The 18,900-nt window shown below is 41.3% G+C and overlaps 1 protein-coding gene across 2 annotated transcripts in view; it reads right to left on the reverse strand.

Annotated features, from left to right (window-relative positions):
* HERC2 (E3 ubiquitin-protein ligase HERC2) overlaps positions 1–18,900 on the reverse strand; it is a 278,100-nt gene that overhangs the window by 87,409 nt on the left and 171,791 nt on the right. For both annotated transcript variants that reach the window (XM_071676734.1, XM_071676733.1), the window contains 5 exons: positions 7,052–7,156; positions 4,252–4,451; positions 3,396–3,593; positions 807–962; positions 366–587 (listed from right to left, as the gene is read on the reverse strand). In XM_071676734.1, coding sequence (XP_071532835.1) covers positions 366–587; positions 807–962; positions 3,396–3,593; positions 4,252–4,451; positions 7,052–7,156 — 881 coding nt within the window. The remainder of the gene's footprint in view (positions 1–365; positions 588–806; positions 963–3,395; positions 3,594–4,251; positions 4,452–7,051; positions 7,157–18,900) is intronic.

Below are 18,900 nucleotides of genomic sequence, written 5' to 3' on the forward strand. Positions count from 1 at the left end.
GTTCTTATATATTCATAAAAAAAGTATCTAAGCATTCAGCTCCCAACAATGCAAAAACTCTCCTTCTTCCCTGTAAAGATGTGAATTCTGGAATGGATAAAACAAATCTGACTCATGTCAAAGATAAGGGCCTCAAGAGACTCAACTTTTTACTGGTGGGTTTGGAGTAAGCAAAATAAGTAGTCCTAGTGTTTCTATTAATCTCTTATCATGTGGGACCTTGTCAATTTGGGTGATTCTACAATCTCTACAAATTTGTTGACTGGGTTTGTAATGTGACAAGTAATACAGGGCAATGTCACTGCAAGATAAGGAAGATGCCAAAACATCAGTTCACCTAACAAACTCAGAAACATTTTTCTTACCTTCCCTTCCTGAGAAACAACAAAGAGAGACTTGGAGCCACCAGCAACATGGATGGGACGAAGACTGCTTAAGGTCTCAGACAAAACTGGCATCTTGACTTTTGATCCCTTGAGGCCACCTAGCTGATCTTTGTCATTAAGGCCCCATACTAATACCTTTGGTTCACCATCAAAACTCATGACTGAGGTTAGACTCTTTCTAGACATATCAGTCATATCATCCTGTGAAAATGAAATAATAAATTTAGTTTAATCCTTGATGGCAAGATTGTGAAGTAAGTATTATGGAAATGATATGTGGAAACGTGAGCAGGATAACTCAATTAAAACACATTTTCACTCAAAATGGTACATCAATATATCTTATAAATTGCATCCAAGTGAGAATAAGAGCATCTACAATATCTTACTCACCTTTTGGGAAAAAAAATAACACCTCACCTCTACATCCTCATTGTCAGAGGCCAGGAATGATACAGATGAAGCAGGATCACCAAAGTCATCAACTATCTTCCCCATTATGGCCAAACCATGAACACGACAATCTATACCACCACTTTTACACTGTTTGATGCTGATTTCAATGTATTTGATGTACTGAAAGAATAATCATAATTTTTCAGTATTTCCTAAATTCCTCATACAGAAATATTTTCTAATGATGTACCAAAATATAATACATCATCAGCTCTAAAACAATCCTTTTCAGAGCATTTTTCCAAAATCTCCCTCAGCAAAATTAATAATTATCTATCTTTTGAAATGCACTGAGTGATATCAAGCTTTTATTCAGCACTATATCATTTACCAAGATAATCTTTCTAAAATTTGTACATTCCATCTCACAGTTTTATTAAAAAAAAGAAAGTCCCTTTCCACTCATGTTTTATGCAATAAATATTTCTATTTCTATTTAACACTGAATTTTTTTTTTCAAGCTTGTTCACCAAATCCTGTGTTAGCTAAGTAAAACTTGGAACATATGCAAAGAATGGTCTCACTTGCTTGTATCCAATCTCTGGTTCTGTATAATGCACCAGAGCAAGAGCCCACATTCACAGCTAAGCATCAAAGCCCATTTCAATGGTTTCCTCTGACCACTTCACATGCACTTGTTTAGCACACTTAAAGTACATTTCTCCTCCCCCTTGTATACAACATCACTCTGATTCACTGTTTGATGCACATCTCTCATGATCCTGAATGCTCAGGCCCTGACAACTCAAATCCTCTCCATCTCCATCCTTCCATCTCTTTTTCAGTCTTACCCTCGCCTTTGCTTCCTCCACTTCTGACATGTATATCTTATCAATCAGTCTTTCTTTGCTCCTCCTCTGCATGTGCACAAACCATTTCAGCATTCCCTTCTCTGCTTTCTCAATCATAATCCACTTACTATCAGATCTCTCTCTTACCTGTTATTCCTTACACAATCAACTGTATATACTGTGCTGTCCTAAGGTATTTCATTTCCAACATTTTCACTCCTTTCATTCAAGGCCTATGACATGCACCCATACAAAAAATATATCAATCTTCTTCCTTACAGACAGTGACCTTTCCTTCCACACACTTCCCAACAAGTCTATGACTTTTGCCCTCTCTCCCATCCTCTGGTTCCCTTCAGTTTCCATTGTCGCATCAGCTGCCATGCCTACTCCTAGATACCTAAAACACTCCACTTCATTCAGAATATCCCAGCTCACTCCTAAATCAATCTGCCCTGCCCCCTTGCTAAACCTCATAACCTTACTTTTACTCACATTAATTCTCAACTGGTCTCCTTTCACAGACACTCTCCAATGCAGATACTAGTTTCTGAAATTTCTCTCTTGAATCTACCACCAGAGATGTGTCATCTGCATACAGGAACCTGACTCACCTACCCACTCCCAGAATACTATAGACCAGCCCCTCCCTCCATAACCCTCATATTAACCTCCAACACCAACACCCAGGTCACCCCACCCCCAGAATACTTTAGACCAGCCCCTCCTTCCATGAGCCTCACATTCACCTCCCTCACCACCTCATCTATAAACAGATCAAAAAGCCATGGTGACATCACACACCTTTGACAGAGACCTATATTCACTTGGAACCACTTAACCTCCTTTCCTACTCAACATATGCCTAACTCTTCCAATTAAAATTCCCCTGCATCTAGTAACTTTTCTCCCACACCAAATATATGTAGCATCTTCCACATAGGATCTCTGTCAACTCCATCATATGCTTTCTCTAGGTCCACAAATGCCTGTCTTTCACCATTCATTTCTCTCAAAATCTTCAAAGCAAAGACCTGGTTCACATATCCTTTTTCACTCTTGAAGCAACATTACTCCCTATCTGATGCTTTGCGCATGCCACAACCCTCTTAATCACCATTCTCCCATACAACTTACCAAGTATTCTCAATGGATTTATACTTCCATTATTCAGGCATTTATTTTTATTCCCCTTCCCTTTATAAAATGGTACGATACAGGCATTCTGCCAGCCTTAAAGCATCTTACCTTGGGCTATGCACAGAGTGAAAATCCTGATTAACCAAACAACTACAATACCATCTCCCTTCTGATGAAATTCAACTGCAATCCTATCCACACCAGCTACTTTGCTACAATTCATCTTAAGTAAGGCTTTCACCACCTTTCTTTTCACCAAATCATTTGCCATACTATCTTGCTCCTCAAACTATCTTCACCCAAACATCCTAAATATATTACCCAATCATTGAACACATTTAAGTCCTTCAAAATACTCACCCAATTTCTTCTTCACCTCTTCTTTACCTGTTACCACTTCCCCATCTACTCTCCATCATTATATCATGTCTCATTCAGAGTGGTACATCCTGTTGATCACCTGAACTACTATTCCTCAAGAACTCTCCAAAGGCTTTCAATGCATTCTTTTCCCTTCTAACATTGTATGTCTTTGAAAGCTAGAACAGCATTCAAAAACTTATTAAACCTAATGCAATAAATAACATGATACAAAATGTAACACAAAAAATGTATTACCTACCTCCTTCACACTTCTAAGCAGGGTAACCCATGTGTCAGAGGGGGTGATCCTCACTGTGTTTAGCTCCCTCATCTTTGTCAAAGAATCTCCACCACTAATTATCAACAGTGTTGGCATGTAGGAACTATCAGCAGGATCAACAAGTAATCGCAGCCATTCAACTGCAATGTTGGGCTGCATCTCTAAGCGTATCCAGTGCTGCAAATTTTAATTGAAGAGAAGTTACAAACAAAATAATGACTATTTTTTAAAGACACGGCTAATTCTTGCCTAAACACAAGAAATTCACTGTCATATGGTCTTCACATATCCCCACCAAATATCCAGTGCATAGTGATGGGTACTTAATTCGTGTTTCATTAAACCTAGGTCATCATCTAAGCATCTCTGTCCATTACCCCCATCAAATGACCTAAAAGCTAAGAAACTTGCTGGTATATTTCTAAGAGATGAATTGAAGCATCAAACTTAATACCCTAATGTAATAAGTTAACCCATTCACTGTGGGTGGATCATATATGTCACGTTAATTCGTTTTTCTCTTAAGTGTGGTTGGGGCATACATATCATTACAGTAATTTTTGAATCAGACATCTCTGCCTTGAGGTGAAGTATTTTTTTCTTATTCTTGTTCACCATTTTCCACATAGCAAGGTAGTGCCTGGAACAAATGTAGAAAGGCCTCATTTGCTCACATCCACTCTCTATCTGCTGTGTCTAATGCACCAAAACTAGTGCCCCATTAAATACAGCCAAGCCTCACAGTTACTTCAAAAATATACATTCAATTCATCATCTCAAACATAATATTCTGTAATATACCCAAATTCTTCAATACTATGACATTCCTCCTTACCTTGCCTTCCTGTCCACAACTTTGCCAGTAGCTTCCAGTACCATCAATAAGCTTGTGGGCCCAATTTTCTCTGGAAGATACACTAAGGTTGCGTACACATCGATACCAGTCTTCAACTGTGCCATCAACTCCTCCCAATATGCCTTCCTTCTTTCGGAAACGTCCTCTTCCAGGTGGACCAGCATATACTGCTGGACTACCTATCATGACAAAACATTCATCATTAGTAAATTACTGGTCTTACATATCCATTTTTGAAAAAAGTCAAAACATACAGAGAAGAATTTCAATCATACGAAAAGCATCTTTCTGGATTTCTGCAAGTCTCATTGGTCATAGGGAAGGCTGAAAAAGATTATCAGGATTTAAAATGATAAATGATAGATCTAAATGATGCAAAAAGTAGCAGCTAAAAATCTAAATCAGGTATAATCTCTACCAAAATTCAATAACCAACCAATGTCACTGGTTTAATGCTGGCAAGGTCTTCATTCAACAGAGGCCATCACAGGTACTCTTCAATGGTGGGGTTTGTGGATGGACCATGATATGAAAAACAGCCTTCCCTGCCACTGCAGAGAAAATAGCCCTCTGGCAGAATTTTCAAACTTGAATATCTCTTAGCTCTAATCTAATTCTCTATCAGGGATGTTCATTGGCTGTCACCTTGAAGCTTGCAAGTGACGGCAAGCCAGTTAAAGGCAGCAGCCTACCTCTCAGCCACAGCTAGCATCTCATAGTCATTCAAGCTCCAATGCAACACTAGGTCATGTAAATCTTGGTGCAATGCTGCCATCTTCAAAGCCTTCACATACTGTGCTGAATGACCTAGGTGCCTGATTCTCCCTCTCACTCAACTCCATTGTGCATGGGGAAAAGAGAGCCCAGCAAGAAAGAAGGGAAGATTTCAGTGCACTATCATGTGACTCTGTATTAGATAAGCAGAGAATCATTTAAATGAAATCTTGATAAATGGCTGAAAACATTTCCACAGAAACCCAGGAATGATAGCATGCAGTGTGCACAAAAGCACAGAAAAACAGTGGTTAATTAATGGAGACATGTATGTTTGACTTTTTTTTTTTTTTCAAAAATGGTTTTTTTTTTTTTTTTTTTTTTTTTTTTTTTTTTTTCATACTATTCGCCATTTCCCGCGATAGCGAGGTAGCGTTAAGAACAGAGGACTGGGCCTTTGAGGGAATATCCTCACCTGGCCCTCTTCTCTGTCCCCTCTCGTTTTTTCCAAAAGAAGGAACAGAGAAGAGGGCCAGGTGAGGATATTCCCTTAAAGGCCCAGTCCTCTGTTCTTAACGCTACCTCGCTATCGCGGGAAATGGCGAATAGTATGAAAAAAAAAAAAAAAAAACATATCCATTTTTGAAAAAAGTCAAAACATACAGAGAAGAATTTCAATCATACGAAAAGCATCTTTCTGGATTTCTGCAAGTCTCATTGGTCATAGGGAAGGCTGAAAAAGATTATCAGGATTTAAAATGATAAATGATAGGTCTAAATGATGCAAAAAGTAGCAGCTAAAAATCTAAATCAGGTATAATCTCTACCAAAATTCAATAACCAACCAATGTCACTGGTTTAATGCTGGCAAGGTCTTCATTCAACAGAGGCCATCACAGGTACTCTTCAATGGTGGGGTTTGTGGATGGACCATGATATGAAAAACAGCCTTCCCTGCCACTGCAGAGAAAATAGCCCTCTGGCAGAATTTTCAAACTTGAATATCTCTTAGCTCTAATCTAATTCTCTATCAGGGATGTTCATTGGCTGTCACCTTGAAGCTTGCAAGTGACGGCAAGCCAGTTAAAGGCAGCAGCCTACCTCTCAGCCACAGCTAGCATCTCATAGTCATTCAAGCTCCAATGCAACACTAGGTCATGTAAATCTTGGTGCAATGCTGCCATCTTCAAAGCCTTCACATACTGTGCTGAATGACCTAGGTGCCTGATTCTCCCTCTCACTCAACTCCATTGTGCATGGGGAAAAGAGAGCCCAGCAAGAAAGAAGGGAAGATTTCAGTGCACTATCATGTGACTCTGTATTAGATAAGCAGAGAATCATTTAAATGAAATCTTGATAAATGGCTGAAAACATTTCCACAGAAACCCAGGAATGATAGCATGCAGTGTGCACAAAAGCACAGAAAAACAGTGGTTAATTAATGGAGACATACAGTAGGTGCAACATGCTGATGCTGCCTCATGGCAAAATCTCACCATAGATACTTGTAGGTAGGTAAGTAGAAAAGTAGGTCACCTGTATTGTGAGTCATGTCTATATCTGGATTAGATGAAATAATAAAAATAACTTTTCTTATTAGTTTTCATTACACAAAAACTCATTCATGTGTAGCTCAACCATTCATGGGCCAGATATGACTTGCAGACTGATCTAAGGTAATATCCTTGGATGGCCCTCTCACATATATGCTGAAATAAAAGTCTTCTAAAAGTCACAGTTATTTTGAAAGACAGTCAGAGTGATGAACTTATGTCATATAATGGCTCACAGCTGAATGAAGACCTAATCAGCTCTTGGCCATGAAATCTTGATAATGTAAACACACTCAAGAGGGCTAAAACAATTTACCCTGTTTCTTTACTCTTGAGGTAGTTTTCCATTTGCTAAACATGTCTGACCAAGATACTGGTAAATAAGTCTGATGTAGATTTCACATAAATATCATGCCGAGAAAACTATATATTATGAAGTATTTATTTTATCTGAAATTAAGGTGTAAATAAACTTTAATGGGAGAGGAACAAAAACAATCCATTAACCTTACCTGGTTCAGCAATTCTATTAAACAGATGCCGATGACTTCTCTTTGTCTGATAGCATTCTTCACAGTAGTCAAAATTATCACATACTTTGCACTTCATTCTTGCTCCTGTGGAGAATCATGAAAATTTTCACTTGCAAAACATTGACCAACTGTATCCAAAATAGCTGTCTTTTTTATAAAACCTATATGCCTGAAAACCTCCCAACCTTGCTCTCCAACATATCTCAATGACATAGCCTTCTGCACTCTGCCTTACACACCTGCATCAAATGGCTGACCGTACAAGCTCTATCCTCAGATCATCTCACAACATCCATATTCCATATCACACATCAACTTACAGCATGTACATAACATGTTATAACCGTTATGATGGGCAAATTTTTGCCTAAGCTATTCAAACAAAATCATAATTTTTCTCCACACTTTTACTAAGCATTAAATTATCTCATAGCTTTCATTAGGAACACAATCCATAAGAAAAAACCCTCCCATAGATTCACAGCCTTATACAACAATACAAAACCCTAATACACCCTCTGACAAATATATCTTATTTACTTTCATTATACCAGATCGCCATATAACACATTAGCGAGGTAGCACCCAGAAACAGACGAAAAAAGACACATCCACTCACTTACACACACACACACACACACACACACACACACACACACATACATATATTCCTGAGTCCACAGCGAAAATGAAACACAATCAGTTCCCAAGTGCACTTTCGTGTAATAATCACATCATCAGGGGAGACACAAGAGAGAAATATAAGTCAGTTGATATACATCGAAGAGACGAAGCTAGGACGCCACATACACATGCCTTACATCCTTGATAAAAACTTTTCACTGCTTCTATCAACTTGCCTCCCACACCATATATTCTTAGTACCTTCCACAGAGCATCTCTATCAACTCTATCATGTGCCTTCTCCAGATCCATAAATGCTACATACAAATCCATTTGCTTTTCTAAGTATTTCTCACATACATTCTTCAAAGCAAACACCTGATCCACACATCCTCTACCACTTCTGAAACCACACTGCTCTTCCCCAATCTGATGCTCTGTACATGCCTTCACCCTCTCAATCAATACCCTCCCAAATAATTTACCAGGAATACTCAACAAACTTATACTTCTGTACTTTGAGCACTCACTCTTATCCCCTTTGCCTTTGTACAATGGCACTATGCACGCATTCTGCCAATCCAAAGTTTTTATCGAGGATGTAAGGCATGTGTATGTGTAGGAAGAGAGGAAAGTGACTGGTTCTCAGTGAATGTAGGTTTGCGGCAGGGGTGTGTGATGTCTCCATGGTTGTTTAATTTGTTTATGGATGGGGTTGTTAGGGAGGTGAATGCAAGAGTTTTGGAAAGAGGGGCAAGTATGAAGTCTGTTGTGGATGAGAGAGCTTGGGAAGTGAGTCAGTTGTTGTTCGCTGATGATACAGCGCTGGTGGCTGAGTCATGTGAGAAACTGCAGAAGCTGGTGACTGAGTTTGGTAAAGTGTGTGAAAGAAGAAAGTTAAGAGTAAATGTGAATAAGAGCAAGGTTATTAGGTACAGTAGGGTTGAGGGTCAAGTCAACTGGGAGGTAAGTTTGAATGGAGAAAAACTGAAGGAAGTAAAGTGTTTTAGATATCTGGGAGTGGATCTGGCAGCGGATGGAACCATGGAAGCGGAAGTGAATCATAGGGGGGTGGGGGAGGGGGCAAAAATCCTGGGAGCCTTGAAGAATGTGTGGAAGTCGAGAACATTATCTCGGAAAGCAAAAATGGGTATGTTTGAAGGAATAGTGGTTCCAACAATGTTGTATCGTTGCGAGGCGTGGGCTATGGATAGAGTTGTGCGCAGGAGGGTGGATGTGCTGGAAATGAGATGTTTGGGGACAATGTGTGGTGTGAGGTGGTTTGATCGAGTAAGTAATGTAAGGGTAAGAGAGATGTGTGGAAATAAAATGAGCGTGGTTGAGAGAGCAGAAGAGGGTGTTTTGAAATGGTTTGGGCACATGGAGAGAATGAGTGAGGAAAGATTGACCAAGAGGATATATGTGTCGGAGGTGGAGGGAACGAGGAGAAGTGGGAGACCAAATTGGAGGTGGAAAGATGGAGTGAAAAAGATTTTGTGTGATCGGGGCCTGAACATGCAAGAGGGTGAAAGGCGGGCAAGGAATAGAGTGAATTGGATCGATGTGGTATACCGGGGTTGACGTGCTGTCAGTGGATTGAATCAGGGCATGTGAAGCATCTGGGGTAAACCATGGAAAGTTGTGTGGGGCCTGGATGTGGAAAGGGAGCTGTGATTTCGGGCATTATTGCATGACAGCTAGGGACTGAGTGTGAACGAATGGGGCCTTTGTTGTCTTTTCCTAGTGCTACCTCGCACACATGAGGGGGAGGGGGATGGTATTCCATGTGCGGCGAGGTGGCGATGGGAATGAATAAAAGCAGACAGTGAATTGTGTGCATGGGTATATATGTATGTGTCTGAGTGTGTATATATATGTGTACATTGAGATGTATAAGTATGTATATTTGCATGTGTGGACATGTATGTATATACATTGTGTATGGGGGTGGGTTGGGCCATTTCTTTCGTCTGTTTCCTTGCGCTACCTCGCAAGCGCGAGAGACAGCGACAAAGCAAAATAAATAAATAAATATATATATTTATATATATAAATAAATAAATATGTAAATGGAAATGGTGAAGAGCTTGTAGATTTATGTGCTGAAAAAGGACTGGTGATTGGAATACCTAGTTTAAAAAGCGAGATATACATAAGTATACGTATGTCAGTAGGAGAGATGGCCAGAGAGCATTATTGGATTACGTGTTAATTGACAGGCGCGCGAAAGAGAGACACTTTTGGATGTTAATGTGCTGAGAGGTGCAACTGGAGGGATGTCTGATCATTATCTTGTGGAGGCTAAGGTGAAGATTTGTATGGGTTTTCAGAAAAGAAGAGTGAATGTTGGGGAGAAGAGGGTGGTGAGAGTAAGTGAGCTTGGGAAGGAGACTTGTTTGAGGAAGTACCAGGAGAAACTGAGTACAGAATGGAAAAAGGTGAGAACAATGGAAGTAAGGGGAGTGGGGGAGGAATGGGATGTATTTAGGGAATCAGTGATGGATTGCACAAAAGATGCTTGTGGCATGAGAAGAGTGGGAGGTGGGTTCATTAGAAAGGGTAGTGAGTGGTGGGATGAAGAAGTAAGATTATTAGTGAAAGAGAAGAGAGAGGCATTTGGGCGATTTTTGCAGGGAAAAAATGCAATTGAGTGGGAGATGTATAAAAGAAAGAGACAGGAGGTCAAGAGAAAGGTGCAAGAGGTGAAAAAGAGGGCAAATGAGAGTTGGGGTGAGAGAGTATCATTAAATTTTAGGGAGAATAAAAAGATGTTCTGGAAGGAGGTAAATAAAGTGTGTAAGACAAGGGAGCAAATGGGAACTTCAGTGAAGGGCGCAAATGGGGAGGTGATAACAAGTAGTGGTGATGTGAGAAGGAGATGGAGTGAGTATTTTGAAGGTTTGTTGAATGTGTTTAATGATAGAGTGGCAGATATAGGGTGTTTTGGTCGAGGTGGTGTGCAAAGTGAGAGGGTTAGGGAAAATGATTTGGTAAACAGAGAAGAGGTAGTAAAAGCTTTGCGGAAGATGAAAGCCGGCAAGGCAGCAGGTTTGGATGGTATTAGAGTAGAATTTATTAAAAAAGGGGGTGACTGTATTATTGACTGGTTGGTAAGGTTATTTAATGTATGTATGACTCATGGTGAGGTGCCTGAGGATTGGCAGAATGCGTGCATAGTGCCATTGTACAAAGGCAAAGGGGATAAGAGTGAGTGTTCAAATTACAGAGGTATAAGTTTGTTGAGTATTCCTGGTAAATTATATGGGAGGGTATTGATTGAGAGGGTGAAGGCATGTACAGAGCATCAGATTGGGGAAGAGCAGTGTGGTTTCAGAAGTGGTAGAGGATGTGTGGATCAGATGTTTGCTTTGAAGAATGTATGTGAGAAATACTTAGAAAAGCAAATGGATTTGTATGTAGCATTTATGGATCTGGAGAAGGCATATGACAGAGTTGATAGAGATGCTCTGTGGAAGGTATTAAGAATATATGGTGTGGGAGGCAAGTTGTTAGAAGCAGTGAAAAGTTTTTATCGAGGATGTAAGGCATGTGTACGTGTAGGAAGAGAGGAAAGTGATTGGTTCTCAGTGAATGTAGGTTTGCGGCAGGGGTGTGTGATGTCTCCATGGTTGTTTAATTTGTTTATGGATGGGGTTGTTAGGGAGGTAAATGCAAGAGTTTTGGAAAGAGGGGCAAGTATGAAGTCTGTTGGGGATGAGAGAGCTTGGGAAGTGAGTCAGTTGTTGTTCGCTGATGATACAGCGCTGGTGGCTGATTCATGTGAGAAACTGCAGAAGCTGGTGACGGAGTTTGATAAAGTGTGTGAAAGAAGAAAGTTAAGAGTAAATGTGAATAAGAGCAAGGTTATTAGATACAGTAGTGTTGAGGATCAAGTCAATTGGGAGGTAAGTTTGAATGGAGAAAAACTGGAGGAAGTAAAGTGTTTTAGATATCTGGGAGTGGATCTGGCAGCGGATGGAACCATGGAAGTGGAAGTGGATCATAGGGAGGGGGAGGGGGCGAAAATCCTGGGTGCCTTGAAGAATGTGTGGAAGTCGAGAACATTATCTCGGAAAGCAAAAATGGGTATGTTTGAAGGAATAGTGGTTCCAACAATGTTGTATGGTTGCAAGGCGTGGGCTATGGATAGAGTTGTGCGCAGGAGGATGGATGTGCTGGAAATGAGATGTTTGAGGACAATGTGTGGTGTGAGGTGGTTTGATCGAGTAAGTAACGTAAGGGTAAGAGAGATGTGTGGAAATAAAAAGAGCGTGGTTGAGAGAGCAGAAGAGGGTGTTTTGAAATGGTTTGGGCACATGGAGAGAATGAGTGAGGAAAGATTGACCAAGAGGATATATGTGTCGGAGGTGGAGGGAACGAGGAGAAGTGGGAGACCAAATTGGAGGTGGAAAGATGGAATGAAAAAGATTTTGTGTGATCGGGGCCTGAACATGCAGGAGGGTGAAAGGAATAGAGTGAATTGGATCGATGTGATATACCAGGGTTGACGTGCTGTCAGTGGATTGAATCAGGGCATGTAAAGCGTCTGGGGTAAACCATGGAAAGCTGTGTAGGTATGTATATTTGCGTGTGTGGACGTATGTACATACATGTGTATCTGGGTGGGTTGGGCCACAATCTTTCATCTGTTTCCTTGCGCTACCTCGCAAACGCGGGAGACAGCGACAAAGCAAAAAAAAAAAAAAAAAATATAAGAGCAAGGTTATTAGGTACAGTAGGGTTGAGGGTCAAGTCAATTGGGAGGTGAGTTTGAATGGAGAAAAACTGGAGGAAGTGAAGTGTTTTAGATATCTGGGAGTGGATCTGGCAGCGGATGGAACCATGGAAGCGGAAGTGGATCATAGGGTGGGGGAGGGGGCGAAAATTCTGGGAGCCTTGAAGAATGTGTGGAAGTCGAGAACATTATCTCGGAAAGCAAAAATGGGTATGTTTGAAGGAATAGTGGTTCCAACAATGTTGTATGGTTGCGAGGCGTGGACTATGGATAGAGTTGTGCGCAGGAGGATGGATGTGCTGGAAATGAGATGTTTGAGGACAATGTGTGGTGTGAGGTGGTTTGATCAAGTAAGTAAGAGAGACGTGTGGAAATAAAAAGAGCGTGGTTGAGAGAGCAGAAGAGAGTGTTTTGAAATGGTTTGGTCACATGGAGAGAATGAGTGAGGAAAGATTGACCAAGAGGATATATGTGTCGGAGGTGGAGGGAACGAGGAGAAGAGGGAGACCAAATTGGAGGTGGAAAGATGGAGTGAAAAAGATTTTGTGTGATCAGGGCCTGAACATGCAGGAGGGTGAAAGGACGGCAAGGAATAGAGTGAATTGGAGCGATGTGGTATACCGGGGTTGACGTGCTATCTGTGGATTGAATCAAGGCATGTGAAGCGTCTGGGGTAAACCATGGAAAGCTGTGTAGGTATGTATATTTGCGTGTGTGGACGTATGTATATACATGTGTATGGGGGTGGGTTGGGCCATTTCTTTCGTCTGTTTCCTTGCGCTACCTCGCAAACGCGGGAGACAGCGGCAAAAACGAAGCTCAAGGGTAAAGGGGAAGAGTGGTTTGGGAATGTCTTGGGAGTAAAGTCAGGGGTTAGTGAGAGGACAAGAGCAAGGGAAGGAGTAGCAGTACTCCTGAAACAGGAGTTGTGGAAGTATGTGACAGAATGTAAGAAAGTAAATTCTCGATCAATATGGGTAAAACTGAAAGTTGATGGAGTGAGATGGGTGATTATTGGTGCATATGCACCTGGGCATGAGAAGAAAGATCATGAGAGGCAAGTGTTTTGGGAGCAGCTGAATGAGTGTGTTAGTGGTTTTGATGCACGAGACTGGGTTATAGTGTTGGGTGATTTGAATGCAAAGGTGAGTAATGTGGCAGTTGAGGGAATAATTGGTATACATGGGGTGTTCAGTGTTGTAAATGGAAATGGTGAAGAGCTTGTAGATTTATGTGCTGAAAAAGGACTGATGATTGGGAATACCTGGTTTAAAAAGCGAGATATACATAAGTATACTTATGTAAATAGGAGAGATGGCCAGAGAGCGTTATTGGATTACGTGTTAATTGACAGGCGCGCGAAAGAGAGACTTTTGGATGTTAATGTGCTGAGAGGTGCAACTGGAGGGATGTCTGATCATTATCTTGTGGAGGCTAAGGTGAAGATTTGTATGGGTTTCCAGAAAAGAAGAGTAAGTGTTGGGGTGAAGAGGGTGGTGAGAGTAAGTGAGCTTGGGAAGGAGACTTGTGTGAGGAAGTACCAGGAGAGACTGAGTACAGAATGGAAAAAGGTGAGAACAATGGAAGTAAGGGGAGTGGGGGAGGAATGGGATGTATTTAGGGAATCAGTGATGGATTGCGCAAAAGATGCTTGTGGCATGAGAAGAGTGGGAGGTGGATTGATTAGAAAGGGTAGTGAGTGGTGGGATGAAGAAGTAAGAGTATTAGTGAAAGAGAAGAGAGAGGCATTTGGACGATTTTTGCAGGGAAAAAATGAAATTGAGTGGGAGACGTATAAAAGAAAGAGACAGGAGGTCAAGAGAAAGGTGCAAGAGGTGAAAAAAAGGGCAAATGAGAGTTGGAGTGAGAGAGTATCATTAAATTTTAGGGAGAATAAAAAGATGTTCTGGAAGGAGGTAAATAAAGTGCGTAAGACAAGGGAGCAAATGGGAACTTCAGTGAAGGGCACTAATGGGGAGGTGATAACAAGTAGTGGTGATGTGAGAAGGAGATGGAGTGAGTATTTTGAAGGTTTGTTGAATGTGTTTGATGATAGAGTGGCAGATATAGGGTGTTTTGGTCGAGGTCGTGTGCAAAGTGCGAGGGTTAGGGAAAATGATTTGGTAAACAGAGAAGAGGTAGTAAAAGCTTTGCGGAAGATAAAAGCCAGCAAGGCAGCAGGTTTGGATGGTATTGCAGTGGAATTTATTAAAAAAGGGGGTGACCGTATTGTTGACTGGTTGGTAAGGTTATTTAATGTATGTATGACTCATGGTGAGGTGCCTGAGGATTGGCGGAATGCTTGCATAGTGCCATTGTACAAAGGCAAAGGGGATAAGAGTGAGTGCTCAAATTACAGAGGTATAAGTTTGTTGAGTATTCCTGGCAAATTGTATGGGAGGGTATTGATTGAGAGGGTGAAGGCATGTACAGAGCATCAGATTGGGGAAGAGCAGTGTGGTTTCAGAAGTGGTAGAGGATGTGTGGATCAGGAGTTTGCTTTGAAGAATGTATGTGAGAAATACTTAGAAAAGCAAATGGATTTGTATGTAGCATTCATGGATCTGGAGAAGGCATATGATAGAGTTGATAGAGATGCTCTGTGGAAGGTATTAAGAATATATGGTGTGGGAGGCAAGTTGTTAGAAGCAGTGAAAAGTTTTTATCGAGGATGTAAGGCATGTGTACGTGTAGGAAGAGAGGAAAGTGATTGGTTCTCAGTGAATGTAGGTTTGCGGCAGGGGTGTGTGATGTCTCCATGGTTGTTTAATTTGTTTATGGATGGGGTTGTTAGGGAGGTGAATGCAAGAGTTTTGGAAAGAGGGGCAAGGATGAAGTCTGTTGGGGATGAGAGAGCTTGGGAAGTGAGTCAGTTGTTGTTCGCTGATGATACAGCGCTGGTGGCTGATTCATGTGAGAAACTGCAGAAGCTGGTGACTGAGTTTGGTAAAGTGTGTGAAAGAAGAAAGTTAAGAGTAAATGTGAATAAGAGCAAGGTTATTAGGTACAGTAGGGTTGAGGGTCAAGTCAATTGGGAGGTGAGTTTGAATGGAGAAAAACTGGAGGAAGTGAAGTGTTTTAGATATCTGGGAGTGGATCTGGCAGCGGATGGAAACATGGAAGCGGAAGTGGATCATAGGGTGGGGGAGGGGGCGAAAAATTCTGGGAGCCTTGAAGAATGTGTGGAAGTCGAGAACATTATCTCGGAAAGCAAAAATGGGTATGTTTGAAGGAATAGTGGTTCCAACAATGTTGTATGGTTGCGAGGCGTGGACTATGGATAGAGTTGTGCGCAGGAGGATGGATGTGCTGGAAATGAGATGTTTGAGGACAATGTGTGGTGTGAGGTGGTTTGATCGAGTAAGTAACGTAAGGGTAAGAGAGATGTGTGGAAATAAAAAGAGCATGGTTGAGAGAGCAGAAGAGGGTGTTTTGAAATGGTTTGGTCACATGGAGAGAATGAGTGAGGAAAGATTGACCAAGAGGATATATGTGTCGGAGGTGGAGGGAAAGAGGAGAAGAGGGAGACCAAATTGGAGGTGGAAAGATGGAGTGAAAAAGATTTTGTGTGATCGGGGCCTGAACATGCAGGAGGGTGAAAGGAGGGCAAGGAATAGAGTGAATTGGAGCGATGTGGTATACCGGGGTTGACGTGCTGTCAGTGGATTGAATCAAGGCATCTGAAGCGTCTGGAGTAAACCATGGAAAGCTGTGCAGGTATGTATATTTGCGTGTGTGGACGTATGTATATACATGTGTATGGGGGTGGGTTGGGCCATTTCTTTCGTCTGTTTCCTTGTGCTACCTCGCAAACGCAGGAGGCAGCGGCAAAAAAAAAAAAAAAAAAAAAAATATATATATATATTATTATTTTTTTTTTATTATACTTTGTCGCTGTCTCCCGCGTTTGCGAGGTAGCGCAAGGAAACAGACGAAAGAAATGGCCCAACCCCCCCGCCATACACATTTATATACATACGTCCACACACGCAAATATACATACCTACACAGCTTTCCATGGTTTACCCCAGACGCTTCACATGCCTTGCTCCAATCCACTGACAGCACGTCAACCCCGGTATACCACATCGCTCCAATTCACTCTATTCCTTGCCCTCCTTTCACCCTCCTGCATGTTCAGGCCCCGATCACACAAAATCTTTTTCACTCCATCTTTCTACCTCCAATTTGGTCTCCCTCTTCTCCTTGTTCCCTCCACCTCCGACACATATATCCTCTTGGTCAATCTTTCCTCACTCATCCTCTCCATGTGCCCAAACCACTTCAAAACACCCTCTTCTGCTCTCTCAACCACGCTCTTTTTATTTCCACACATCTCTCTTACCCTTACGTTACTCACTCGATCAAACCACCTCACACCACACATTGTCCTCAAACATCTCATTTCCAGCACATCCATCCTCCTGCGCACAACTCTATCCATAGCCCACGCCTCGCAACCATACAACATTGTTGGAACCACTATTCCTTCAAACATACCCATTTTTGCTTTCCGAGATAATGTTCTCGACTTCCACACATTCTTCAAGGCCCCCAGGATTTTCGCCCCCTCCCCCACCCTATGATTCACTTCCGCTTCCATGGTTCCATCCGCTGCCAGATCCACTCCCAGATATCTAAAACACTTCACTTCCTCCAGTTTTTCTCCATTCAAACTCACCTCCCAATTGACTTGACCCTCACCCCTACTGTACCTAATAACCTTGCTCTTATTCACATTTACTCTTAACTTTCTTCTTCCACACACTTTTCCAAACTCAGTCACCAGCTTCTGCAGTTTCTCACATGAATCAGCCACCAGCGCTGTATCATCAGCGAAGAACAACTGACTCACTTCCCAAGCTCTCTCATCCCCAACAGACTTCATACTTGCCCCTCTTTCCAAAACTCTTGCATTTACCTCCCTAACAACCCCATCCATAAACAAATTAAACAACCATGGAGACATCACACACCCCTGCCGCAAACCTACATTCACTGAGAACCAATCACTTTCCTCTCTTCCTACACGTACACATGCCTTACATCCTCGATAAAGACTTTTCACTGCTTCTAACAACTTTCCTCCCACACCATATATTCTTAATACCTTCCACAGAGCATCTCTATCAACTCTATCATATGCCTTCTCCAGATCCATAAATGCTACATACAAATCCATTTGCTTTTCTAAGTATTTCTCACATACATTCTTCAAAGCAAACACCTTATCCACACATCCTCTACCACTTCTGAAACCACACTGCTCTTCCCCAATCTGATGCTCTGTACATGCCTTCACCCTCTCAATCAATACCCTCCCATATAATTTACCAGGAATACTCAACAAACTTATACCTCTGTAATTTGAGCACTCACTCTTATCCCCTTTGCCTTTGTACAATGGCACTATGCAAGCATTCCGCCAATCCTCAGGCACCTCACCATGAGTCATACATACATTAAATAACCTTACCAACCAGTCAACAATACAGTCACCCCCTTTTTTAATAAGTTCCACTGCAATACCATCCAAACCTGCTGCCTTGCCGGCTTTCATATATATATATATATATATATATATATATATATATATATATATATATATATACATACTTTTTTTTTATTATATTTAGTCACTGTCTCCTGTGTTAGCGAGGTTGCACAAGGAAACAGACGAAAGAATGACCCAACCTACCCATATACACATGTATACACATAAATGCCCACTTACACACATACATACCTATACATTTTTACATATACATACACTGACATATACACATACATATTCATACTTGCTGCCTTTATCCATTTCCGCTGCCACCCCGCCACACATGAAACGGCATATACATGTACATATACATATAAATACATACATTTGCAGCTCTCTCTCTCTCTCTCTCTCTCTCTCTCTCTCTCTCTCTCTCTCTCTCTCTCTCCCACACACACACACACACACACACACACAGGAAGTAGCACTGCCCCCCCCTGCATCAGTGAGGTAGGTCCAGGGAGCAGATGAAGAAAGGCCACATATGTTCACATGCACACAAAGGAAAAGTAAATGAGAGCTTTCCAGTATCCTCCTCATACAATGCACAGTGCACCTGCAAGTTTTTGCAATATCTGCTTCCTCAACATTAATCAGATTAAATGTGTACCTAGCATTAGTCACACACAAAAATAAGGAAATAATGTTAAAAAAACATACACCAGTAATAACACACACTAATTGTTGACAAATAACCCAGAATAAATTTTAGCAAATATTTATTTATTTTGCTTTGTCGCTGTCTCCCGCATTTGCGAGGTAGCACAAGGAAACAGAAGAAAGAAATGGCCCAACCCACCCCTATACACATGTATATACACACATGTCCACACACGCAAATATACATACCTATACATCTCAATGTACACATATATATACACACACAGACACATACATATATACCCATGCACACAA

Source organism: Panulirus ornatus, chromosome 23 (genome assembly GCF_036320965.1).
Source record: "Panulirus ornatus isolate Po-2019 chromosome 23, ASM3632096v1, whole genome shotgun sequence".
In the NCBI taxonomy this organism is placed as follows: domain Eukaryota; kingdom Metazoa; phylum Arthropoda; class Malacostraca; order Decapoda; family Palinuridae; genus Panulirus; species Panulirus ornatus.